Source organism: Myxocyprinus asiaticus, chromosome 15, assembly GCF_019703515.2.
Source record: "Myxocyprinus asiaticus isolate MX2 ecotype Aquarium Trade chromosome 15, UBuf_Myxa_2, whole genome shotgun sequence".
Taxonomy (NCBI): Eukaryota; Metazoa; Chordata; class Actinopteri; order Cypriniformes; family Catostomidae; genus Myxocyprinus; species Myxocyprinus asiaticus.
Window position 1 is genome coordinate 21,072,354 of NC_059358.1, and position 27,930 is coordinate 21,100,283.

Consider the following 27,930-nt stretch of genomic DNA (forward strand, 5'->3'; position numbering starts at 1 on the left):
AGGATGGGAGTCAAGATTTTGGCAATAACAAACCTGTGTGCCAATGAGAAGTCCTTTCCAGTGTGGAGGTAGATCTGTGGCTTTCCTTTCTACCCCATAAGAGGTGTCTGGCAGTTGTCTGAGCTATCTGATGGCTGCTTGGCATTTTGTTTGTGTTATTCCACCACAACGATCCAATCAAAGTGTAGCAACTTTTCTCCACTGTGACAGAGAGTGGACCTGCCATAAACTGCACCCCTGGAATGCAATTTTGTCTGTTGTTCACCACAGTTCATAATGCAGTGTATGTGGAATTTCATTTATGTCTAGTGTATTGGGCTCTTTATATTGGGAATTCCTGAAAATACATTATTTATTGTCTGTGGCATTGTCCTATAGTACAGTATAAAGGTCTGTCAAATAAGACTGCATTGGGTTAAAAAGATAAGATTAAGGTCTAGAATGGAGGGTTAGGGAGCACAACCACCTTTAAAGGTGCTTTATGTAATATTTTTACTGTACTAAATCATAAAATGACCATAATATGTCATTAGAGAATTAGGAAACATGCTATGTTGAAACACTGGCTTCTCCGATAACAATGCTACAGCTAGTATATTCTACTTTGAAGTTTCCATTTCGGCCGGAATTTCTGTTTATGTTTTGGCCTGTGTGACCCCGCCCACTGCCCACTCACCAATAGTATTTCGACACCGCAGGGTTGCCAGATTTGAACAAGTTTGCAGGCAAACAACACTGCGTGCTGCAGTCATGGAAGCCAGCAAACGAACTTGATCAGCGATAACAGATTCCACCCGACCTAAAAAGCCTCTGCCATCCGTCTAGAACCACCATGACCAGAGGCGTAGTAAAACAAGGATAAATATTGGAGATGCCTTTGGAAGATGGAGACACATTAAAGCTCTCAACTCTTCAATATTTTGAATTTGGATTGCAGTACCCATTTCAGACGCTTGTTGTCAATCTATAGCACCTTTAAGGGGGGCCATATCATAGGTCATTAAAAAAATGCCCACTGATAATGTCAGTCAAGCTTATAATTAAGTTTTACATGACCATCTTCCATCTCGATGACCCTGAGAATTAAACTGGACAAAAGCCGCCACATCCCACTTTTATTGATGTCAACCTGCCCATGGGGGTAAAAATAAGTCTCCTCGCCTGCTAGTAGCACAACAATGCAATACTAGGCATCAACAGGTGTTGATAGGGACTTGGTAAATTCTTTAATTTCTGTATGACACACCTCAAATTCTAAGACCAGATTTAACCACAGGTTTCTGATGTTTATGTAAGGCAGTGCCCTCCAAGTTTCTCTGACATACATTTTTTTTAACATTTGTCCCTGTTTTGGTGCAACTGACACTGTTGGTGCAATCAAACCAGGACACCTAGACATCAGGAAGACTAGGCCACCATGAAAGGTCACAGAGTGTTCAGGGAAACAAACTTATTTTAGTACCTGCAGCTGCTACTGGAGATAAAAATGAGGAAAAATCCTAAACATTATAGAACATAGTACTTACTGTAAGTGTGCCTGAAATTTGGGTTAATTCTGATGGCCATCTGTTTTGTAATGTGTACAGGGAAAGCACATGGAATGCACCATGTGCATAAAATGGAGGAAGAAAAAATACAGTACACATCTCTTTTTCCCTCTACAATATTTTACTCACATGATCTCTTTTCTAAAAACAAATATGTGGCCCACAATTGTCAACCAACAGAATAATCACAGTTGTCACATCAAACACATAGTCAAACAAGTATTCTCCTATTTTCTTCTTATGTAAAAAAAAAAAAAAAATGAAGTGAAAAAAAGAAAGTTAAAAATATTGGGCAGGTCGAAAGTGACACAATAATACAAAAACCTGCAGCACCAAAACAAATAAGAAAATAAATTAGCCACTGAATTGTACATAATCAGGTCATTTAAGTGTGGCTCAGGTTACAATGATGGCAGAGATTACTTGTCTTGTCGAGTATTTACTTGATCTCCATAACAACACATAACAATGATAAGACCTCAGTGAATTTACCCAAGACCAGCAGAGTGACATGTACAATACAATATTGCAGAGGGTGATGAGAAAAAGGAGTGATGAATTGGATGTGGTGGACACATAGGCAGTGTTGAGTGGTGTTGTTTGCTCAGGGCCATAATTATCACTGGTCTGGGCCGGTCTCAGAGCAGAATACATTTCACACATTTGACCTGCTTCTCTTTGCTCTGCAGCCCACACTGAGTATTGGCCAGAGAATCCACCAACTGCCAAAAATCCTTGAATGTGACTCCCTCCCCCTCTTCCACGCCCATGTCCTCCAGGAGTTTGTTTAGCCCTTCCTGGTCCCCTGCTGTCTAGAAAAGAACACAAGGTGTGTAAAACCTGTAAAATATTATCATGATTGTTGTGTGTTTAGCTAACTAAACGCTTTCTTTCAGCGAACAAAAGCTATTCACACTGCTAATATTCATAATGCAAATAAAACTTTTTCTAAAGTAATGAATAAACAACTGATGTCTTACCTTTTTATTTTATTTTGAATACATAACATGTACAATTATGGTATCTTCTTAAATATGATCTGAATCTTAAATCTGAATTTAGCTCTAAATCCCATTCAAGAGAAGAATTTTTCACTTCTTGGCTGCTCTGAGTGTAATTTTGCTTTGTTTTATACTATGACAATATAAGGGGTTGTTGATTAACCATACAAAGTGGCTTTCGTAATATACGCTTTATTGGTGAATAAATACGAGGTTTGAGATAGGCCTACTTCGTTTTAGTGAAGTGGTGTAGTCATAATCCAGTCATTATCAGGTACAACACCAACAATAGCATCTGGCCTCTGATACATTATATAATAACATTTGAACTTAGAGAGGAATCAGTGGTGTGATAATTGGATTGTGGGCCCTGACTTACCTTCACCATGTTGGGCAGCTCTTTAGACAGCATGCTCTGGAATTCCTGGACTGTGAGAGTTTCAGCATCAGTCGCTGATGCCGTGTGGAAGTTTGTGACCAGGGTGTTGAGGGCAAGTTCTAGCTCTGTGTACTACAGAGAGGGAGCAGTTTTAGACTCACGCAGAGCACAAAATGTCATACAGCTAAACAAAAGGCATACCCCACTCATAGTCAGGAAGTAATAAAACATTTGATAGGAGATTCCAGTCATCAAATTTGCGTTTTTATCACCCTTTAGGCCTATCTGAGCACTTCAAAACATTTCAAAGAAATGCTGTTTTAGTATTAACTCAGGCCATGAATCACACTGAAACGCATTCGATTTTTAAAATGTATTCTGCCTAATTTCCAAAGATATATTTTCTACCAGAGACTGTAATAGTTTGATGTAATGTATCAACACTAAGTTAAAACTATTTATTTCCCCATTATAACCACATATTAAGCTATAAATAGTTATAACGTTAAAGCTTTGTTACATTTCTCTTAAAACCCAGTGTGGCAATTGTAATCCTTTGTTTGCTGTTCAACAGCAGCTGTAGAGACCTGTTACTACCTCCATTATAACAGTACATTCCTGTACCAGTTTAACACGACTGAATCTATTTGCTTAATGGACGTTGGCCAATAAAAGACATGAAAAAAAGACAACATTTAAAAAGTAAAATTAATTGGTTACTGAGTCTTTTTAACTGAGACAATTATTAAAATGCTTTTAATATCGTTTCAAATATTGTGCCTTACAAATATTTCCACAGGCGTGCCAATTGGTACACTTTACCAAATTAAAAATATAGGCTATGTGTGAAAAAAAAAATAAAGACTGTTAGAAAAGCAAGCTCAGTTACACTTTCTGCCTTTGACATAGCCTGAAAAGCTAAATGAAAAGCAAAAGTAGTCACCTATAACTGGAAATTGCTACAACTAAAAATGACAAGAGCAGCGCGGACAATTGCAGGGTGCTCATAAGTGAACGAGCTGATAACATCCACTTTTTTAATACAACAAAAAACAAATTTTACCTGTTGGGCCATTTGGCTCGTTTCACGAATGTGCGGAAAGCAGGTGAAGTGATAGTATTTCCTCACCTGACCAGCGCTACAGTACCTCGCGCCTCCGACCCGCCCAATAGACACACGCACACGATTAGTGTCCACTTTGTGCATAGCAGTGCTGTGAGTTTGGATTTTATATATATATATATATATATATATATATATATATATATATATATATATATATATATATATATATATATATGTACAGAATATATGTTAGTTTGCAAGACAGACTGTGGCTGACGGGTATTTCTGCGTTTACTTTAAAATGCAGAGAAAATTGACCGATAAAAGTACATAGACATGTGTTCACTGTTAACCAATTGCATTTAGTGGCGACTCATACCGGACATTCCTCCAACTGAGAATGCAACCAGACAAACCACATTCTGATTGATGTGATGAGAAACGTTTGTAACATCAAACGTATACATTACAGGTCTCACAAGGTAAAAAAAAAAAAAAAAAAAAAAAAAAACATCAAATATTTGTTGTGGGGACATTTGGTCCGTAGGGAATACCTGGACACACACATACATGTTGGTGCAGCTATCATTATGAGAACTCTCCATAGACATAATGATTTTTATACTGTACGAACTATAGATTCTATCCCCTAACCCTACACCTACCCCTAAACCTAACCCTCACAAAAAACTTTCTGCATTTTTAAATTTTCAATAAAACATCGTTTAGTATGCCTTTTAAGCGATTTGAATTATGGGGACACTAGAAATGTCCTCATAAACCACATTTATAGCATAACACCCTTGTAATTACCAGTTTGTAACCTAAAACAAAGTCCTTGTAAAACTCTTAAACCTGCCCCCCCCCCCCCCACACACACACACACACACCCACCCACCCACACAACAGCAACAACACGTGGTGTAACTTTAACTTGATATTTATTTAATACTGCAGAAAAAGTTCTCTAAATCCTGCTAATGCAAATGCAATATTATGTGCATTGGCCTAATATGCTGTCATTAAAAATGGCTGGATTGCTCGTCGATCCAGATGGAATGGTCCTGATTGGGTGTACTGTAACACACACAACATCAAAGTTATGACTGATCATTTACCCTCTGCATATGTGTGACTGTTAGAAGGTGACTTATTAATTTGACTTATTAATTTGTACCTGAGCTCATGGTCCTTACTGCATGTGTCTTCATTATCATTAGGGTCTTCCTCCTCGTGGCTTTGGGGTTTGCTCCGGCTGATCTGTGGTGATGTTATAGCGGCGTCCCATAAATTGACTTGCTCATTATCGCTGGAGTCTCTGGAACTCACAAATTCACAAATGTAGGCCAAAATGTATAGAACACCCTTTAAAACTGTATAAATAAATATCTCAATCTTGTTTCGCTCTTCTTTGGTCATTATAATTAAGTTTATATCAGAAATGATTCACTCTGGTCTTGAGGAACAATGTGTTCTTGGAGGTGCCATTAAATGCCATTACTTTTTTTAACTATAGCTAAACTTTGGAAAAATACAAGAAAATGAATTGCAATATAAAGCTTGTGTGCATGCATTTGACTAGGTTACGTGTCAGTTGCCAAAGAAATTAATACTGACTCATTACCCAGTTTGCAAAACGGATTAAAAAAATACTGTATTCAAAATCTTGATAGCAATGATGACGCAAGTCCATAGGTTCATATAACAATGCTGCAACATACAGTATGCCGTTGATAGGTCTTGCCTCTCATATTTATTCATCGAATATTCCTTGATAACTATCATCGTTGTGTAATATGACATACAGCTCTTGCTCTGAGTCCTCCAGGAACGTGAGTGGCCTCATACAGATGGCACAGATATTCCCCATCAGTCTGAAGCAGAGCGAACAGTAGCAGCCTGTGAGGGAAAATAATTGCAGCTGAGCAGGTTGGTCTAGGTTGGTCTATCTTTTTACTGAAAGTTGTAATATGATTCAAATATGTTCAAAGATTATTTGAAACTCTTTTTCATTAATGTTAAATGAAGTCAGCTAAAATGTTTTCTGATCCCATGGCAAAAACGTTTTAATCCACAGAGTGAGAAAACTGACCTGTGCAGCGGGGAGTGGGGCAGGCATGCACATCATCATCACCATCGCTCTTCTTCAACACTTTCCCACAGGCCATGCAAGATTCTTGACTGACACATAGGAATCTAGCTATGATGGCAATGCCTGGCAGACTGCATAAAGGTAAGGGCTTTGTGTTTTTATTTAACTTTTCAACACGACTTTTCAATCAAACCTTAATTTAAATGAAGAAAGTACTGTCAGGCTCATGCAGTGGTGTACTAATGTTTCACCAGGAACAATGTGTTATAGGAGGTGCCATTAAATGCTATTATTTTGTTTAACTATAGCTAAGCTTTGGAAAAATACAAGAAAATGAATTGCAATATAAAGCTTATGTGTATGCATTAGACTAGGTTACGTGCGTATATAACAGGATGCTTAACTTATTGACTTTATGCTGTTAGAAACAAACAGTTAACAGTTGTAATTAAGGTGTGAGACTGATAAGATGAAAATTGCCAAATTAACCAAGGATATGAATCATCTGGGACATTTGACAAATGTATCTTTAAGGAAGTGAAGAATGCTAAAAAGGAGCTGAGAAGAGATGCTCCTCAGATGCTGCCTGCCTAAGCGTGCAAAAGGTACTGGATGCCCTAATGAGGGAGTGCTTACAGCATCTCCAATATTGCATTATATATATATATTAAATAGCAACGCTGATTTATTAGGTTTTGTTTTCCTCAACAAAAAGTTTAATGTGACTACTTAAGACTGTAACAAATAAAATAACTTTTACAATTGCCTCCTGAGACTTTGATTTGTCTTCGAAGCTGGAAAAAGAACTAACCACAAGGGGTCTTTTAAGTCATTCCTTTTAAGAGAATAGCTTTCAGTGTTTGGGAAGGTAAGTGCTTTTAGGGATTAAGCTAAAAAAAGGTTAAATGTGTTAGACCAAAATACACTGAGAAACAACTGGGGGAAAGCCCTGCAATCCTATCAAAAGGGTAATTAAAGTAAAGTGTTGTACTTAAAATATTACCCAGAGGTCATGCTATCAGTCCCACTCGTATATTTTCTGGAATCAAACCCATGACCTTGGTGATGCTAGCATCATACTCTACCAACTGAGCTACGGGAATTTTAGCCTTTTTTTTGTGGGTCAGACTCACAATTTGGCCAGAGTGTGTATTATGCCATCGTTTTGCTGGTCGACCCTGTTCCGTGCAACAGCCCTCAGTAGGGCTTTTCCTAGAGACCCACGCTGAAAGAGAATATGCCTGTGGAGGTACCGGATCCTTTCCTGCAACACACTTTTAGATTATCTTACATATCACACTTTGACACTGTCCCAGGTAACATAAGAATTAAATTAATAATGAAGTTCATAAAAAATAAATAAATAAATAAATAAATAAAAAAGTGGAATAGTTCAAACACTGTCAAACATAGATACACATGTATAAAAGCCAAGTCTGTACACATAGGCACTGGGTTTCTCCTCCAGAAAGACATCATTCTCTATATATGTTTATAATAAGCTGCAGGAAAAGGTAACTAATGTATTTTTTGTATGTTTTCTTACTTTCTCTCTTTGCGGATGGTATCTGGCACACACAAACCTCTGTAAACGTTTAACATAGCCACCAGCAATCACAATAAAGAGGGTGAAACCATAAAGAAGACCTTTGTTAGGAGAGGAGACAAAGGTCAGGCATAACCAAAGAAAAGTTACATTTGTAAATGTGTCTTTTGTTTTTGCAATCATTAAGCTGTAATGACAAATGTAACAGAACAACGTAAAAGAAAGTGTAGGTGCAGTTAAAAAAAAAAAAAAAAATCCGAGCCTGTGTGATAAAGAGACTTAGGAGAACTCTGTTTATGTTTCACTGCAATCATGATGGCACTTCAAATCAAATTATTGTACATTCAAATATGGTACAATTGAATTAGATCACAGTATATGCTGCAATGAATTATTAAACTTATTCTTACAATTATTTTCTAAGTAACTCTTAACGTCACTATGTGGTGGTCAAATAACTAAGCAGTGAAATTTTATTCAAAGACAACTAATATGCAGTACTCACTGACAACAGTTGGCCTACATGTTGAAAATGCATTTTACTACCTTGACCACAAGATGCCACTACATAACAAAAGACAAAATGGATGAAGCACTAAGAGCTGTCCACAAATTCATGTTTAACTGAAGTCGTACCTATGAGCAGGTATCTCATGTAGTCCGGCTCCAAGGGCTTCATGAGACATTTCTGGCTGAGAACAGTGATATTTCCTTTCTGTAAGACGTCAAATGAGGCTGCAATGTCCCTAAAGATATCTGAGGCATAACCAGATCCATTCACTTGTACTGCAACCACTACAGGAGCTGTAAAGTGACAAAAGACCACTGTAAAATACTAAAAACTGACAATGTTCGAGAAGGATAAAAATAGGCTATATATATTATTTATTAAAGGAATAGTTCACCAGAAAATTAAAATTCTCTCATCATTTATTCACCCTCTTGACATACCATATTGGTCCTATTGGTCCATTCAATGTAAGTGAATGGTGGCCAGAACTTTGAAGCTCAAAAAAGCACAAAGGCAGCATAAAAGTAATATGTGTGACTCCAATGGTTAAATCCATGTCTTCAGAACAGATATGATAGGTGTGGGTGAGAAACTGATCAATATTTAAGTCCTTTTTTACTATAAATCTTCACTTTCACTCTCACCTCCACATTCCTCTTTTGTTTTTGGCGATTCAAATTCTTCATGCATATCACCACCTACTATGCAGGGAGGAGAATTTATAGTAAAAAAGGACTTAAATATTGATCTGTTTTCACCCACACCGGACATATCGCTTCAGAAGATATGGATTTAACCACTGGAGTCGTGTGGATTACTTTCAAGTGTTTTTTGGAGCTTCAAAGTTCTAGCCACCATTCACTTGCATTGAATGGACGAACAGAGCTGAAATATTCTTCTAAAAATCTTTGTTTGTGTTCAGCAGAAGAAATACAAGTCATACACATCTGGGATGTCATGAGTGAGAGAATTGAATAAACGATGAGAGAATTTTAATTTTTTGTGATCTAAAACAGTTTTTTTTTACATTTTTGACAATATCCTTATTGAAATCATGCAATGGTTCTCATCTCTCCTACCTCTAGTCACAATCTCTCCCTGGGCCTGGTGGTATACCAGATCAAACACCCAAAACACCATGAGGTCCAAAACTATCAATATGCCACTCATGGCCATGTACCTGAACAAGGAAAACACCTGACCAACCACAGCCCGTCTCTCTCTCACAGTCAGATAAAGAGAGCCTGAAGAAGACATGAAATGCAAAGTAATTATTAGAGTCATTCTAGATCTTACCCAGCTGTGTGTATCTCTGTTTATTTAAATCGTAAATTCTAGACCTGGTTGAGTTTAATTTTACAGTTTCATTGTGAAACTAGATTTCTAGAGAAGTGGTACCCAGTTTTTCACCTGACACGCTACCAAAGTTGTTTATGTTACAAAAGTAAATAAAAATGTCATTAAAATCCCATATGAACTGTATAAATAAGCAAAATTATTTACATACCACATTTCTCTTTAATTTAAAAGGTGTCATGCCATTAATTCACTGCACAAAACACATTGTGGTAAGCCAACCCGATCTCATGAGAATTCGTGAGAAATCATACAACTTCGTTAGTACGAGAAAATACAACTTATACACCAACCAATACTCTTTCCACGTGTCCTTGAAGACACAGATTTTTTGTTTGTTCCTTGTTAAACAACTGTAAATGTGTGTCAAGGCAATGGCAAGCCTAACAATGAAGTGTAACATCTTACCCAGACCCTAAACCTAACCATGATAGTAGTGTTAAAAGCCCCGTTGTTTATGACCGATAAAAGTGAAACTTCTGGGTTCAGAGTGCGTGTTTGTGATATATTTCATAATTGTAACCCCTAATTTGAAACTGTGACCATGATGTTTTGTGTAAGACAGAAGGTGAATATGAGGGTTTTAAAGGAGATGAGAGAAGTGCATGTGATTGGTTGGCGTAAGTTTTCTATTTATTACAAATTCTTCATGTCGTATTTATTGCCTAAACCATGTTTATTTGGTTGCAAGTCAATCCACATTTACTTTAGTTTGTGTCATTTTATCTTAAACTTTTAAGTTTTTTGTTCATGGTCTTAGAAGATGAGGGCATGTCCACGTGACAGATGAATTTGCACCAAAAAACTGAGTTTGAGTGGACGCAAAGCATTTCACATTAGAAAAAATACATTTATACATGCACTTATATGGTTTGTTGCACTTTTATATTTGCATTAAGCATTGTTTCTTCACTGCTATCCGTGAGCTTATCACAACAGACCTGGAACCCATTTTTGGGACTCAACCCACCAGTTGAGAACCACTGTTTTAAGCAGTTTTCTGCACAGTCTGACCTCTCAACATGTTCTCTGTTCTCTGGTGCTTGTTGATGAGCTTGACCTGGTACACTTTTCCACATTCCTCCATGTTAATCTCTTCCCTCTCAGGTCAGGGTCCTCCTCCACATTTTTCAAGCCTTTAGCCCCCTTTAGCTCTATTTTACTTATCTATATGTCTATAAACATTTCTTCCTTTCTTCCTTCCTCTTTGCCCCTTGCACCCAAGACCATCTATCTACTAACACAGAAATAAGCACACAAACTCACAAGGCCTGATGTAGTTGAGAGTTTCTCTGTAGTTGAGTGGAAGTACTGCTTCTTTGCCCTGTCTAGAGAGCTTCCTGTCCAACTCAATAAACTGGTCTGTTATGTAGATGTTCTCAAATTCATCATTATGAAGGTATCGATTTTTGTACAGAACGGCCCTGAGACACAAAGAAGCACACGTAATTTAGACTTAATATAGCATTATCCCAAAAAATGCAAAGTATTTAGTTTAATATTTCAACCCTAATTCAGTTAACAGACATAACCAAGATTTTAATTATTTACCTTTTTTATTGCTTATGTACTGTTTATACTGTATACACTGGCTGCCAAACGTTTGGAATAATGTACAGATTTTGCTCTTATAGAAAGAAATTGGTACTTTTATTCACCAAAGTGGCATTCAACTGAAATGAAAAGTGAAAAATTACTATTACAATTTGAAAAAAATGTTCAGAACTTCTTAAATTACTTCAAAGAGTTCTCAACAAAAAACCATCCACGTGCAGCAATGACAGCTTTGCAGATCCTTGGCATTCTAGCTGTCAGTTTGTCCAGATACTCAGGTGACATTTCACCCCACGCTTCCTGTAGCACTTGCTATAGATGTGGCTGTCTTGTCGGGCACTTCTCACACACCTTACAGTCTAGCTGATCCCACAAAATCTCAATGGGTTTAAGATCCATAACACTCTTTTCCAATTATCTGTTGTCCAATGTCTGCATTTCTATGCCCACTCTAACCTTTTGTTTTAGTTTTTCTGTTTCAAAAGTGACTTTTTCTTTGCAATTCTCCCCATAAGGCCTACACCCCTGAGTCTTCTCTTTACTGTTGTACATGAAACTGGTGTTGATCGGGTAGAATTCAATGAAGCTGTCAGCTGAAGACATGTGAGGCATCTATTTCTCAAACTAGAGACTCTGATGTATTTATCCTCTTGTTTAGTTGTACATCTGGCCTTCCACATCTCTTTCTGTCCTTGTTAGAGCCAGTTGTCCTTTGTCTTTCAAGACTGTAGTGTACACTTTTGCATGAAATCTTCAGTTTTTTGGCAATTTCAAGCATTGTATAGCTTTCATTCCTCAAAACAATGATTGACTGATGAGTTTCTAGAGAAAGCTGTTTCTTTTTTGCCATTTTTGACCTAATATTGACCTTAAGACATGCCAGTCTATTGCATACTGTGGCAACTCAAAAACAAACACAAAGACAATGTTAAGCTTCATTTAACGAACCAAATAGTTTTCAACTGTGTTTGATATAATGGCAAGTGATTTTCTAGTACCAAATTAGCAATTTAGCATGTTTACTCAAGGATAAGGTGTTGGAGTGATGGCTGCTGGAAATGGGGCCTGTGTAGATTTGTTCAAAAATTACTTTTTTTTTAAATAGTAATGGTGCTGTTTTTTACACCAGTAATGTCCTGACTATACTTTGTGATCAGCTGAATGCCACTTTGGTGAATTAAAGTACCAGTTTCCTTCCAAAACAGCAAAATCTGTACATTATTCCAAACTTTTGGCTGCCAGTGTGTGTGTGTGTATATATATATATATATATATATATATATATATATATATATATATATATATATATATATATATATACATATACACACACACTGGCAGCCAAAAGTTTGGCTGTTGTGCTCAAACGTTTGCATACCCTGGCAGAAATTGTGACATTTTGGCATTGATTTTGAAAATATGACTGATCATGCAAAAAAACTGTCTTTTATTTAAGGATAGTGATCATATGAAGCCATTTATTATCACATAGTTGTTTGGCTCCTTTTTAAATCATAATGATAACAGAAATCATCCAAATGGCCCTGATCAAAAGTTTACATACCCTTGAATGTTTGGCCTTGTTACAGACACACAAGGTGACACACACAGATTTAAATGGCAATTAAAGGTTAATTTCCCACACCGGTGGCTTTTTAAATAGTCAGTGAGTTTGTTAGCTCTCACGTGGATGCACTGAGCAGGCCAGATACTGAGGCATGGGGAGCAGAAAAGAACTGTCAAAAGACCTGTTTAACAAGGTAATGGAACTTTATAAAGATGGAAAAGGATATAAAAAGATATCCAAAGCCTTGAAAATGCCAGTCAGTACTGTTCAATCACTTATTAAGAAGTGGAAAATTCAGGGATCTCTTGATACCAAACCAAGGTCAGGTAGACCAAGAAAGATTTCAGCCACAACTGCCAGAAGAATTGTTCAGGATACAAAGAAAAACCCACAGGTAACCTCAGGAGAAATACAGGCTGCTCTGGAAAAAGACAGTGTGGTTGTTTCAAGGAGCACAATACGACGATACTTGAACAAAAATGAGTGCCATGGTCGAGTTGCTAGAAAGAAGCCTTTACTGCACCAATGCCACAAAAAAGCCAGGTTACAATATGCCCGACAACACCTTGACACGCCTCACAGCTTCTGGCACACTGTAATTTGGAGTGACAAGACCAAAGCTCTATGTTTGGAGATGGGTCAACAAGGCCTATAGTGAAAAGAATACCATCCCCACTGTGAAGCATGGTGGTGGCTCACTGATGTTTTGGGGGTGTGTGAGCTCTAAAGGCACAGGGAATCTTGTGAAAATTGATGGCAAGATGAATACAGCATGTTATCAGAAAATACTGGCAGACAATTTGCATTCTTCTGCACGAAAGCTGCGCATGGGACGCTCTTGGACTTTCCAGCATGACAATGACCCTAAGCACAAGGCCAAGTTGACCCTCCAGCAGAAAAAGGTGAAGGTTCTGGAGTGGACATCACAGTCTCCTGACCTTAATATCATCAAGCCACTCTGGGGAGATCTCAAACGTGCGGTTCATGCAAGATGATCAAAGACTTTGCATGACCTGGAGGAATTTCACAAAGACAAATGGGCAGCTATACCACCTGCAAGAATTTGGGGCCTCATAGACAACTATTACAAAAGACTGCACGCTGTCATTGATGCTAAAGGGGGCGATACATAGTATTAAGAACTAAGGGTATGCAGACTTTTGAACAGGGGTCATTTCATTTTTTTCTTTGTTGCCATGTTTTGTTTTATGATTGTGCCATTCTGTTATAACTTACAGTTGAATATGAATCCCATTAGAAATAAAAGAAATGTGTTTTGCCTTCTTACTCGTGTTTTCATTAAAAATGGAATATTACCAATTCTCCAAGGGTATGCAAACTTTTGAGCACAACTGTAAAAAAAAAAAATATATATATATACATACATACATAAAGTATATACATATATACACATATATACGAAGGGTTGGGAGGGTTACTTTTGAAATGTATTCCACTACAGATTACAGAATACATGCTGTAAAATGTAATTTGTAACAGATTCCATTAGATTACTCAAGGTCAGTAATGTATTCTAAATACTTTGGATTACTTCTTCAGCACTGGTAGATTTTTTCACTTGTTTTGACTATAAAAATTCTGCCAGTACAGTAAGACAAAATACACATGTTAAAAATACATTCTCTGAAGAACCTAAATATCTTATGCAGTGTTGTTTCTAAAACAAGATAAATCTAAATGATCTTGTTTTAAGGATTTTTTGATATTTTTACAGGAAAACAATACAAACATTATTATCAAGAATACAGTATCATTTTGCCCTAATATCAAAGGTCTTGCTAGAAAAAAGAAATTATGATCCAAAGTGAATTTTCTTGATAAACAAATATGATCGTGCCTGGTAACGTGCATGTAAAATGGCTAGAAATAGCATTTTAGCTTAGCGTAAAGCTGACAATTTACACAAGGTTTATTTCTGTTTCTTCTGCTCCAAACTTACTTCAAACTTACTTCTCTGTCTGCTCGTATGAATGTAACACATCATAAGAAAGTGTTTCACTGCTGTTCAAATGCACTTTGGATCGCATCATTTATATGTATAAATGTTTTCCATCTGAAAGGACTAAATATTAAATGAAACAAATGACAATAAAATGCAAAGTAATCTCTTCAGTAATCAAAATACTTTTTGAATGTATCTTTATTCTAATTACCAATGATTTAAATTGTAACTGTAGTGGAATACAGTTACTTATATTTTGTATTTTAAATACGTAATCCCGTTACATGTATTCCGTTACTCCACAACCCTGTATATACGTGTACTGTATATATATGAATATGCCTACATTTGTGTCTTTAGTATGGCAGGTTGTTCATGTGGAGTTTATAGGTACATACTGAAGATACATGAAGAGAAGAAGAAAGAAACCCATGTATGCCAATAGGACCTTGAGCTCCCACAGGAGGCCCAGCTCCTCGGATACCTCTTCCATGATATTCTGAGCGGCATCCTGCATGGACTGACTGTTGTTCAGCTGCAGGTCAAAGTGGGAGGAGGTGGAAATGTTGAATTCAAACTCTTTCTTAATTCGATCGAATGCTGCAATAGTTGCTAGGGGTAACAAAAGGTACAAAAACAGTTAGTAACATCAACAATGTATCAGATTCTGCTATAGATAACTCCCTTTGTGTTCCAAGGAAGAGAGAAAGTCACACAGCTTTGGAATGACATGAGGGTGAGATTTTTCATTTTGAGGTGAACTACTATATATCTTAAATAGTGTGTTGGAGATGCATGAGACACTCCATGTTAGTACAGCACTCAGTACTGTGTAGAATACTACCAAGCTCAGAACAGTTGTACTTACGAAAAGCCAAAGCAGTCTTCATGTGGTCAGCAATATATGATGGTAGGATGCAGAACAGCTGTCCCACTGTTGGATCAGTTCATAAAAAAAGTAATTAATTGAAAAAACATCTGTACATTTGATACACTGTAAAATATTTTTTTATCAATGTTGCAACATCACTTTAAAATAGGATAAGCAGCTTCATAATTTCATTATTTAGAGGTACATTGCACTAAACTGCAGAACTATGCTCTAGAGGGCTGTACACAGATTGATGCTGATTATATAGCCTGAGGACATGTTTGGATTTGAAGGCATGTCAGTGGCAGCTATAACACAGCCATTTATTTGAATGAGGATCAGATACATGAGACTTCCTGTAAGGAGTGTAATAACAAGGCTCTCAAGGGACTGATCATCTGCCAGAGAAACTAACCATGTGCAAGCCCACAAAGAGGCCTGAATCCTTCCAGGAGGTGGCAGAGGAAAGAGAAGACAGAGAGCAGCTCCATGCAGTCTTCGCTGGCCTCATCAAACAACCCGGTGCATTTCTGATGTGGCATGCCCAGCTTGTCATTACATACATCACCAATATTCACCAAGAAGTGCAGTACATTTCTCAGAGTATGAGCTGAAAAGTAGACATAGAAATGGTTTAGTTCAAGACTCCAAAAATGCCTAAACCTCAAACCTCAAATCAGTACATAAATGAAAGACCACAGGGTGGTTTGCCTGGTGTGACGTCATTGCCGAATACTTGACTGACCGGCTAACTCACCAACATGCCGTACAGGTTCTGTCAGAGCTGTGATGAAGTTCTGTGCTCGGCCTGCCATTGAGTAAGCATTCCTCGCCATCTCTTTAATCTTTTTCAGGGCAGCTAAACATAAAACGTTTTCAGTTTTCAAATCATTAGAACAGAAATGTATGCAACATGTTATACTGTAAGTCTAGAAATCCTACATTATCTGTTAAGTAGCCATGGCAATTTCAGTTAAGATCAACTTGTACTTTTCTAGATCTTAAACCATTTAGGGCCCTCTTTTAAGAGCGCTAGCACTAAATCGTATGCACAAAGTCAATGGGCATGGCCATGAAATTTTGGTATTTTCGTGCAAGCATGCTTTAAGTCTAGGCACAAGTAGGTTTGGTGAAATTTGTGCAAAGCTCTAATGGGCTCTGTCAAGTGCAATTTAATTCTGAGGTTCTTCTCCAGTTATTGCACCTTCTGCATCCTATTATATATACAGTAGTCCATTGCATGTCCAGCACCAGTGATGAAAAAAAGACAGCACATTCATTACAAGTTGATAGTGTAAATGTGCTGTATGCAATGAATTAGAAAAATAGAAATATAGACGTACTTTCTTTTGTCCATTAACTGCGTCCTTGTTATATATCATGCATAGGCCTATTTCTATGACAGTGACATGCTTCTTTTATACGCATGGTAATGTGGTTCTCATCAGGATTTAGATGTAGGCTTTGTTAGATTATAGAGAATGTATTTATTATTAATAATTTTCATCTACTGACACACAGATCATGGCTAGTATTAAGAGTAATTGTATCGGCCTTCCAGGTTAGGCTGTGGATATTTGCATGCACTTCACTTCTACCGGTGGATTTTGATTTTGAAAAAATTAAGCCAAAAATATTTCTAAATTCAAATATATAATCAAAATAAGGAAGAGGTCAAAAAAATAATTCTTCCACTGGCCCCTTTTGCAATGACTCACTCTAAGACTACAGGTGGTAAAATACCCATATAAATTAGATCATAAATTTAATTGTAAATATAGCCTGAACATAATAATAATAATAACTTAAATAAACCATGACCTCTAGAAACTTGTACACAAATCTCATAATTTTTTTTCTTCATAAAAAGTCTACAACAGTGATTGTCAGGGACGTTATTTGATGTTCCACTATATTTTCAGAGCTTAGACATACACTTTATAACCACCTGCTGGTGGAATCTCCAAACTTCAAATGCAAGAACTGATTTTAGACTTTGCGCTGAGATTAGACGTGCTTCTCAAATGTCTTAGCGCAATGACCTATTTCTCCAGAAATAGCAAATTGTGCTTTGTGCCACTTAATTTACATACAATATATCCACAGTTTGCATGCATACACCCACAGATAGCGAAAGCACTCCCACCCATGCCCACTTGCGCTTTGCACTGGCACGAAATTGTGCTCAGAATTAGCATTCTCAGGAAAATTAGATAAGACAGCGCATGGTCGTTGCACGTAACCCAGTCGTTGCACATAGTGATGTGCTTAGCGTGGCCACAAAAATAGAACCTTAATGTCACTTGTTACATTTGTCACCAAAATTTTGTTTGAAATTTGATGGGTTTAACAAGAAAAATCAAGCAAAGTAAAACCATAATAAAACCATAATACATAACACAAGTTATAAGACAAATACAACTACCACATTTGAAACATATAATGTTGAAAGTGTCTACTGATTTATTAATAAGATTGCTCTAGATCATATAAACATGCTCACAGGACAAGTAAACATGTAAGTGGTCACAACTGTAACCAGTAGGAAAACACAGAGCCTCATTTATGAATAGGTAACTAATTGAGTCCCATTATAAAATTGCAGATATCAAAGTATTGCAATAAATGAAACAAAGTAAAATTTAAATTAAATATGCAATTATTCATTGTTTATCATTTTCTTTCCCCCCACAATCGCATGTTAGTAAGTAAAAAATATTAAATTATGTTTATGTATTGTTTGCAATTTCCTATTGGGCCATATTAAAAATAACTGAGCAAAATTTCACTCTGTAGTTTCCCACCAGTTACAAATTGTGACCAAGACTAAAGCTCACACTTTCACTAAAAGACATGTTGTTTGTTTCATTGCACTATCCAAAGAGTAAAATACATCTCTTCACTTAACTGGAAAAAAAATGGGATGAGTTAATAGTTCAGATAGCATAGTTTATGTCACATGGCCCCTTCCAGAGTTTACAGGTGCATCTCAATAAATTAGAATGTCGTGGAAAAGTTCATTTATTTCAGTAATTCAACTCAAATTGTGAAATTCATGTATTAAATAAATTCAATGCACACAGACTGAAGTAGTTTAAGTCTTTGGTTCTTTTAATTGTGATGATTTTGGCTCACATTTAACAAAAACCCACCAATTCACTATCTCAAAAAATTAGAATACATCATAAGACCAATAAAAAAAACATTTTTAGTGAATTGTTGGCCTTCTGGAAAGTATGTTCATTTACTGTATATGTACTCAATACTTGGTAGGGGCTCCTTTTGCTTTAATTACTGCCTCAATTCGGCGTGGCATGAAGGTGATCAGTTTGTGGCACTGCTGAGGTGGTATGGAAGCCCAGGTTTCTTTGACAGTGGCCTTCAGCTCATCTGCATTTTTTGGTCTCTTGTTTCTCATTTTCCTCTTGACAATACCCCATAGATTCTCTATGGGGTTCAGGTCTGGTGAGTTTGCTGGCCAGTCAAGCACACCAACACCATGGTCATTTAACCAACTTTTGGTGCTTTTGGCAGTGTGGGCAGGTGCCAAATCCTGCTGGAAAATGAAATCAGCATCTTTAAAAAGCTGGTCAGCAGAAGGAAGCATGAAGTGCTCCAAAATTTCTTGGTAAACGGGTGCAGTGACTTTGGTTTTCAAAAAACACAATGGACCAACACCAGCAGATGACATTGCACCACAAATCATCACAGACTGTGGAAACTTAACACTGGACTTCAAGCAACTTGGGCTATGAGCTTCTCCACCCTTCCTCCAGACTCTAGGACCTTGGTTTCCAAATGAAATACGAAACTTGCTCTCATCTGAAAAGAGGACTTTGGAACACTGGGCAACAGTCCAGTTCTTCTTCTCCTTAGCCCAGGTAAGACGCCTCTGACGTTGTCTGTGGTTCAGGAGTGGCTTAACAAGAGCAATACGACAACTGTAGCCAAATTCCTTGACATATCTGTGTGTGGTGGCTCTTGATGCCTTGACCCCAGCCTCAGTCCATTCCTTGTGAAGTTCACCCAAATTCTTGAATCGATTTTGCTTGACAATCATAAGGCTGCGGTTCTCTTGGTTGGTTGTGCATCTTTTTCTTCCACACTTTTTCCTTCCACTCAACTTTCTGTTAACATGCTTGGATACAGCACTCTGTGAACAGCCAGCTTCTTTGGCAATGAATGTTTGTGGCTTACCCTCCTTGTGAAGGGTGTCAATGATTGTCTTCTGGACAACTGTCAGATCAGCAGTCTTCCCCATTATTGTGTAGCCTAGTGAACCAAACTGAGAGACCATTTTGAAGGCTCAGGAAACCTTTGCAGGTGTTTTGAGTTGATTAGCTGATTGGCATGTCACCATATTCTAATTTTTTGAGATAGTGAATTGGTGGGTTTTTGTTAAATGTGAGCCAAAATCATCACAATTAAAAGAACCAAAGACTTAAACTACTTCAGTCTGTGTGCACTGAATTTATTTAATACACGAGTTTCACAATTTGAGTTGAATTACTGAAATAAATGAACTTTTCCACGACATTCTAATTTATTGAGATGCACCTGTAGTTCAAATCTCTAACACACCTGCCTGTAATGTTCTAGTAAGCCAGAAGACCTTGATGAGATGGTTCAGTGTGTTTAATAAGAGCAGGAACTAAACTGTGCAAGAAGATAGATGTCCAAGAGCAAAATTGACTTGGAAAATTTAACAAAATTAACTTATGTGTGAGGTGGATTTTTGAGACCAATGATCAGATGTTCCTGCAGACAGACAGATGGACTCACGCTGCAGAGGGTTTGCGGTACGCTCCAGGAGTTGTTGCGTCTGATTCATAAGCAGTTCTGCACCACAGACCACACTGTCTGCTGCCAGTTCAACATTCTCCATTGTGTTGCTCACTGGGCCTTGGATAACCAAGGTACAAATGAGGAAGAGAATGAAATTTTTACCCCTCACTTAAACACACTCACACAAGAAGAGAGAGAGAGAGAGAGAGAGAGAGAGCATTATGTTGAGCAAACTGACTGGTGATACACAACAGATGACTGAACAGTTGTTAAAACTTAAAGATAACTAGGATATATATATTTATATATATATACACACCGATGAGCCAAAACATTATGACCACTCACAGGTGAAGCGAATAGGGTTGATCTTCTCCTAACAAGGCCACATGTCAAGGTATGGGTAGATTAGATGGTAAGCACACAGTCAGTTCTCGTAGTCAACAAGAAATGGGCAGGAGTAAAGACCTGAGTGACTTTGACAAGGACCAAATTGTTAAGGCCAGACAACTTGGTTAGAGCATCTCTGAAATGGCAAGGCTTGTGTGGTGCTCCCGGTCAGCAGTGGTGAGTACCTACCGACAGTGGTCCGAGGAAGGACAAACCACAAACCGGCGACAGGGTGTTGGGCGCCCAAGGCTCATCGATGCACGAGGGCAATGAAGGCTATACTGTCTGGTCCGAACCGACAGGAGGTCTACTGTGTCACAGAAAACTTTAATGATGGTTACAGGAGGAATATGTCACAACACACAGTGCATCGCACCCTGTGCGTATGGGGCTGCGTAGCCGCAGACCGGTCAGAGTGCCCATGATGACCTCTATCCACCGTCGAAAGTGCCTACAATGGGCACACAAGTGTTGGAACTTGACCTTGGAGCAGTGGAAGAAGGTCGCCTGGTCCGATGAGTCCCGTTTTCTTTTACATCATGTGGACGGCCTTCTACGTGTGCGCCGTTTACCTGTGGAAGTAATGGCAACAGGATGCACTGCGGAAAGACGACAAGCCGGTGGAGGGAGTTTGATGCCCTGGGGAATGTTTTGCTGGGAAACCCTGGGTTCAGCCATTCATGTGGATGTTAATTAGACATGTGCCACCTATCTAAACATCGTTGCAGACCAGGTACACCCCTTCATGGCAATCTATTCGCTGATGGCAGTGGCCTCTTTCAGCAGGATAATGTGCCCTGCCACACTACACACACTGTTCGGGAATAGTTTGAGGAACATGATGAAGAGTTCAAGGTGTTGCTCTGGCCTCCAAATTCCCCAGATCTCAATCTGATTGAGGATCTGTGAAATGTGCTGGACCAACAAATCTGATCCACAGCAGCTCCACCTCCACCTTCAGGGGTCTTGTAGAGTCCATGCCTCTGGTCAGCGCTTTTTCGGCAGCACACATGGAGGACCAACAGCATATTTGGCGGGTTGTCATAATGTAATTGGCTCCTCGGTGTGTGTGTGTGTGTGTGTGTGTGTGTATATGTATATATATATATATGAAAATTCATCCTCATGTTGTTTCAAAATCAAACCTGACTTAATTTCTTCCATGGAACACAAAATGAAATGTTATGCAGAATGACAGCCTCAGATAACTTTCACTTTCATTGCATGCAAAAAGATACAATGAAAGTGAATGGTGACTGAGACAGCTTAACATCTCTTTTTTAAGTTCCAGAGAAGAAAGTAATACTGATTTGGAACAACACAATAGCAATCATTAAAACGTTATTTTTCACTTGGACATATTAGAATGTTAGGTAGCTTTGTGTAACAGGTTGACAGGTGTTCAGTTACTCGAACACAGCATTGGAAGCATCAGCATGACGTTGGTGCGCACGCGGTCGGAGAGGCCCGATCCGAACCCGGCGAACGTGGCGAGGACGCCGGTGGTGATGACGCAGAACCAGAGGTCATGGTTCTGGATGTACAGCGCTGTCATGCCGTACACGGAGGCGAGGACCAAACCAAGCACAAATCCACCAAGACTGCGCTGCGCCTGACGCATCGCGGAGCTGTTCCTGAGTTTCCTACGAAGAGTCTTTATAAAGGGTTTCTTTGGTGTCATCCTGTGTCAAGTAGACTATAATATGAAAAAGAAACAAGACCTTTAGAAAAGAAGAGAAAACTCTTAAAGGAGTATTCAATAGAAGTTAAGATCAATCGACAGCAGTTGTATCATAATCCTGAATACCACAAAATTTATTTCGACCTGTCCCTCCCTTTTTCTTTTTCTTTTTTTTTTTTTTTTAAAGCAAAAGTCTGGGTTACAGTGAGGCACTTACAATGGAAGTGAATGGGGACAATTATGGAAGGGAGATTCTGCCAATTAAAATAATAATAATAATAATAATAATAATAAAAGGATGGAAATGAAAACCCTATTAACCATTTCATTATTAAAATGTGTCCGCAAAATAAGTGCCAAAATTAAAAATAAAATGAAATGATTTTAATTTTCACTATAACAATGCAACATCCCTGTCAAATAAAAAAATCAAATAAAATTGATGGTTTGGCATTTCATTTTCACTACAATCTTGAGGAAAGTCTGCCAATTTTAAAATGAAAAGGCAAATGTGAATAAGAAATTGCAAATACATTTTTTAATAAAGATACAATTTTAAAATATTAATAAATAATGCTGTGGTGTGAAACAATCCAATTAGACTGAATTAACTTATTTATTTTACTTGTAACATCTGCAAAATAAAGCCTGCTCCAAGCATGGTACATATATTTACAAGTGTTATTCCAACGCTATGTTCATTTACTCAGCTGGCTGACGAAATTAAAATCAGTTCTGCATTTTTCTGTAATGCTTGATATTTTTAAATATGAACTTGATATCACAACTCTTGCGACCTGAAAGTGTTGTATCCTGGATTCTTGGCTTTTCTCTCAGTTTACTGTTTGTGACACATATAATGAACATCTCCCTTGCAACCTCTCTGCACACCCTGTGTGAGAATCACTATATTAAAGTATCCTCTTTTGAGCACCACCCACTCATTAACATAGAATTTACATGTTGAAACGTGAAAATGAAATTGAAATTTAACATTTAAAAATAAAAGATAAAATTAAAAATAAATTTAAAACTGAACTTTGCATTTGAATTTAAATTCTGTCACTATTATTGCGTGAGCATTAAGAAAAAGCTTTGTAAAAAATCTATTTGCAATTTCTTATTCACATATGCCTTTTCATTCTTGCCTCGAGATTGTAGTGAAAATGAAATGTCAAATCATCAGTTTTATTTGATTTTTTTTTTTTAATTTGACAGGGATGATGCATTGTGATAGTGAAAATTAAAATTAAAATGAAAATCAAATCATTTTATTTTATTTTTAGTTTCGGCACATATTTTACAGACACTTTTTAATAATGAAATGGTTAATCGGGTTTTCATTTTCATTTTTATCCTTTTATTAATTTATTTAAAATTGGCAGAATCTCCCTTCCATACACAAGACATAAACAACGTGCATGTTATCATTACTTTAGTGTGATAAAATCGCTTACTAACCTTTTCTGTGTAGCCTATAGTTGTAGGCTGTCCAATTTCACAAGTTCATTACCATGACAACGTAACGCCGTTAACCCTGTAATTCTGGTAAGCGACGAGTTATACAACTTCACAGCTCCAAAACTACACAAGCAGAAGAATAAATGTAAGTGCTTCAAATTTAAAATTTCCTGCAAAAATTAGTCCCATTCACTTACATTTTAAGTGCCTCACTGGAACCTTGATTTTTTCTTTTTTTTTCTTTTCTTTTCTTTTCTTTTATTTTTTATTTATTTATTTATTTATTTTTTAAGAAAAGGAGAGATGTGTCGAAATTATTATTTTTTTGTTTGTTTGTTGTGGTAATCTACATATGACGCAAATGCTGTCGATTGTGTTTAACTTGTACTGAACCTGGAATGTTCATTTAAAGTGATAGTTCACCCAAAAATAAGATTCTCTCATCATTTGACGATGCTTCCAGGTTTGTTTGTTGTTGTTGTTAGCACAATGACGGTGCGATGTGATTGGCCCTTTAAAGTGTTCAAAACTGCTCTTGTTTGGGTGATTTTCTTAGACTTACCTGCATACAGGAGGTCTTGCTGAGGTAATATCTACTCTTCAATAACAAAATGCAGTCAATTATGCATCAAAGTTTCACTTTTACATTTGTAGACAGATATTGAGTGGTGTTAGACCAGTTTCCAGTGATAATGTTGAGTGATGAAGATGGATGATTCAGTAAAAAGCTGTTTTTTAAAAACAAATCCATGGCATGAGAGCACATTCTAACTGACCCGTCTTTGCATCTTTCAAAACTGATTTCTACTGGAACGTACCTCTTTAGTGAAGGAAGGAACCAACAACGGAGTCCCTGAGGGAAAACAGTATAAGTAAAATACCCTGCTTAAGTGAGTTTCAGTCTTTTACAGTAGGATTAGCTCTTCCTGAATGTAGAATATGATGTTTTTTGTGTGTGTGTGGATTTGCAGCTCTGGAGTGGGTGTGTAAGCATATTCTGCCACCCAAAGTTCATAGGTACTGTTTGGCCCAGTGTCAGAGTTCTCTGTGGTGAGATGTCTCATGGGTGCTGCGTTTGGAGCTCTGAGTGGGGTGGGTAAGTGAAGCTGCAAAACCTGCTTTATAAATCATTATTACAGACAAATAAATTATTACATGCATATAAGTAATATGGGAAGATAAGCTTGCCGTAACTTGTTTTTTAAGGTTGTTCTATGGACTCATGCACAAGAGTCCCATGAAAACAGTACAACGAGCTATTTGTTGGATATGTGTTTGTGGGTAAGTAGACATCTGTCAGCCTTACATTAGCTTAAGTTGCAAATCACAGTGAATCACGTGTTTTCCGCTTCAGGTGGCAAATTTTAACTTACAAGAGTCTTTGCATTACATGTTGTGGTGTGTGAAGGTGTATGTATTCTTGGTGGGACGTTTTTCTCACTATTCCACTGCTCAGTCCTCTTGATGTTTCCTAGCATACTTGGCTCAAAAGGCTGATGATTTTAAAGGGATTTTTGTCCTGCATGGACTCTACCAAGGTAAAGCCCAGGAACATGTACAGGAACATAAGAAGAACTGTCTGATGAAGATTAAACTGTTGACTCTTATGTATTGTTATCTACTATCTATTGAACTCATACTGACATTATCGATACAAAGCACAGAAACTAGGACTATATCCTGAATCTAATTTTGAACAAGTCATTTTCTATGAGAGCCTACATTATATCCAACCTTACACCTGCTCTCTGCCAATCAGGCCCCATTGCAAATATCCAGCATAATGTGCAGGATGTGGCCTTCTCCATGGGCTGTAACATTGACCTGCAGTTTGCACACAGAAAGGCGATGTGGAGAATGGTGAAAGAGCCTTTCGTGCAAGTAGTACAGGAGATAGTGGTGAGTCCTGACACTGAGTTTGAAATACAGCATGTTGAATTGTGAAGCATCAGAGACTATTTAGCAGGGATGGGCCACTTTTATTTAAGGGGTCATGAAATGGAAAATAAAATTTTCCTTGATAAATATAGACATATAAGAAGTAACTGTTCTATAAAAACATACTGTACATTTCAGAACTCAAAACTTCCTCCCCAGTCTAAATAGAGCATTTCTAGTTCCCACCTTTCTGAAATGTCTCGTTTTGAAACCTGTATATTTGTGACATCTCGAGACATTGCTCAGTTGTCCACTGGCATTCGTAAACAGAGAGGGAGTGAGACAGGCCTAGTGTGACCAACTATTCCTGAACACCAAAGGGGAACCATCTGGACTATTTTGAAGTTGTTGTTTTTTGCATATAACATGCATTATACAGAAGTCTTTGACCATTGTCATGTTTATCACACTGCTTTTAAAAGACACGTTGTCAACACATAAAAGGAGATGCCATTTAATTTCATTCAGCTGCTCTGCGCTTTGTGCCCATTTGCACTATGTTTAATTGTTGGTGTATGTAAACAAGCACTAGCTGGATGTCTTTGAACATTTGGATGTCAAAGTGATCTGTGCCTCAGTGCACCTATGTGTTTGTCATGTTTCACCATGCTATGGACTGTGTATGTGTGGCTGATATCAGTGTGGACTGCTTGTGAACCAGTCATAATATGATTTGAGCTTTACATAGGAACAGTTATTGAAGAATGGGGAAGTTAAAAACACTTGGACTTGACCGCAAAACAGTAAGTTAACAGTTTCATTTATGAATATTTATTATGAATTATAAATGTCATGGCTGTTTGATAGTTATGGTGCTGATGTGCTTGAGTACTTCAGCCACATTTCCACAATCGGGCCGAACGGTTCTGAGCATGGTACGGTTACAGTAGCATTTCCACTGGAGCACGGTTCGGCACGACACCATCATAAACCGTTCTTGGCCCGGAATTCTTGGCACGATTAGCTGACTGTACTCAAACTTGCTCAACCATGCTAGTAGATACCTGTGTATCTTCATGGTTTATTATTATGGTTAAACTAGTATTGTAGCCTACTTTATTTTTCTACATGCCTTTTTCGTCAGGGAATTTGATTACTAGCTCATTTAAACTCAAAATTCATCAATATATTCTCATATACTATTTTCATATAATACTTTGTCAATAAATATACTTTTAAGATAGTCTGGGTACTTTTACCTTTCTGCATGTTTCTGTCCGGTGGTAAACACAAGCCCTTAGCAAACGATGGTAAACCTCATGCCTTTTTCTCTTTACTTTTCTTTTTTGCAACATGGTCCGTGTCTTTGCTATTTGTTAGCAGAGTAAAACCAGGGGAAAATGTAGTCCTAAACACTGGAATATTCAATAATCCTCCAAAGTGCACAACACTGGCTCCAATATTTACCTCTCATGAGGATCTGTTACGTACATTCTACTGATTTCACGGCACCACAGTGGAAAAAGAAAGCGTAACCATGCCAGCTGCCCCGGATAGGCATGGAACAGTACAATTTTGCGACGAGAACCGTTCGGCCCGATGGTGGAAAAGCGGCTTTTGGTACATTCAGATTCAATGGGTTGGATGTGCGTTGTGTGTAAACCCTCAAATATAGTTTTATAACGTGGAGCTTTTTCATTCTCTGCAGACTGAGTTTCAAATATGGCTGTATTTGAGGGGCTGCACAATGTTAGCCAATCAGAACAGTGGGCATTTACATTGAAGTTTAAAGGAAACGCTGAGGCCAAAACCGAGTGTTTGAGACAGAGGGCCAGAGACAGGGTGGAAAATGATCATTTATGACTAAACTATGACAGTTTTGGTGCTAAAAAAACTTCACTGACATTATCAGTGGACCTCAGGTATGAAAATATAAAAAATTAGCATTTCATGACCCCTTTAAAATGAGTAGGAGAAATTGGAATGCCCAACCAAGGAGCTCGTGCCCAGTGGTCAACGGGTGTAGAAAGGAAGTCTTGCCTTACAGGTAAAAGAGCCAATCAGCTTTTAGACACAGACATTGCCTGTCAAACAACTCGAGAATGTGCATTCACATTAGCAAAATAAGCTGGTAAAATTGTACTTTTCAGTGTAATCTGAGGTAAAGAAGCACAATTTATGATACCAATGTTGTTTGATTTTACTGCTGATTTGAAATATGTCGTTTAAACGTAAGCTTGGCAAAACGTTTTTGAGAATTTAAGATCTTTTTTTTATACAGT

General features: G+C 37.7%; 2 protein-coding genes across 3 annotated transcripts; both read right to left on the bottom strand.

Annotated features, from left to right (window-relative positions):
- Positions 1 to 1,658: 1,658 nt before the first annotated feature.
- LOC127452766 (protein S100-A13-like) lies at positions 1,659 to 4,146 on the bottom strand. 2 transcript variants are annotated; one of them, XM_051718463.1, is made up of 3 exons: positions 4,057 to 4,146; positions 2,928 to 3,059; positions 1,659 to 2,359 (listed from the first exon to the last, which is right to left on the bottom strand). In XM_051718463.1, exons 1-3 carry the CDS (start codon positions 4,132 to 4,134, stop codon positions 2,186 to 2,188), a joined length of 384 nt encoding a protein of 127 aa, XP_051574423.1. In that variant the 5' UTR covers positions 4,135 to 4,146; the 3' UTR covers positions 1,659 to 2,185. The 2 variants fall into 2 exon arrangements, with proteins under 2 accessions (XP_051574423.1, XP_051574424.1); XM_051718464.1 differs by having other exon boundaries at positions 3,991 to 4,114.
- Positions 4,147 to 5,015: 869 nt separating this feature from the next.
- Positions 5,016 to 22,309, bottom strand: LOC127453409 (DC-STAMP domain-containing protein 2-like). Its single transcript, XM_051719729.1, has 15 exons — positions 22,039 to 22,309; positions 20,236 to 20,406; positions 16,211 to 16,312; positions 15,869 to 16,063; positions 15,451 to 15,516; positions 14,981 to 15,194; positions 10,765 to 10,922; positions 9,222 to 9,386; positions 8,268 to 8,435; positions 7,632 to 7,732; positions 7,219 to 7,349; positions 6,086 to 6,216; positions 5,799 to 5,892; positions 5,232 to 5,311; positions 5,016 to 5,077 (listed from the first exon to the last, which is right to left on the bottom strand). Exons 1-15 carry the CDS (start codon positions 22,307 to 22,309, stop codon positions 5,016 to 5,018), a joined length of 2,109 nt encoding a protein of 702 aa, XP_051575689.1.
- Between the last annotated feature and the right edge of the window lie 5,621 nt (positions 22,310 to 27,930).

What these genes read in the sequence shown, in the direction of transcription:
- LOC127452766 (XM_051718463.1), bottom strand. Translation starts at nt 4,134, where the DNA reads ATGCACAAAGTGGACACTAATCGTGTGCGTGTGTCTATTGGGCGGGTC. An exon ending in GGTACTGTAGCGCTGGTCAG is followed by an intron (nt 3,060 to 4,056) that starts GTGAGGAAATAC and finishes CCCTCTCTGTAG; the next exon opens with TACACAGAGCTAGAACTTGC. An exon ending in AGCTGCCCAACATGGTGAAG is followed by an intron (nt 2,360 to 2,927) that starts GTAAGTCAGGGC and finishes GTTCTTTTCTAG; the next exon opens with ACAGCAGGGGACCAGGAAGG.
- LOC127453409 (XM_051719729.1), bottom strand. Translation starts at nt 22,309, where the DNA reads ATGACACCAAAGAAACCCTTTATAAAGACTCTTCGTAGGAAACTCAGG. An exon ending in TCTCAACTACATCAGGCCTT is followed by an intron (nt 9,387 to 10,764) that starts GTGAGTTTGTGT and finishes TGTCTTCTTCAG; the next exon opens with GCTCTCTTTATCTGACTGTG. An exon ending in ATACACACTCTGGCCAAATT is followed by an intron (nt 6,217 to 7,218) that starts GTGAGTCTGACC and finishes ACCTTTATGCAG; the next exon opens with TCTGCCAGGCATTGCCATCA.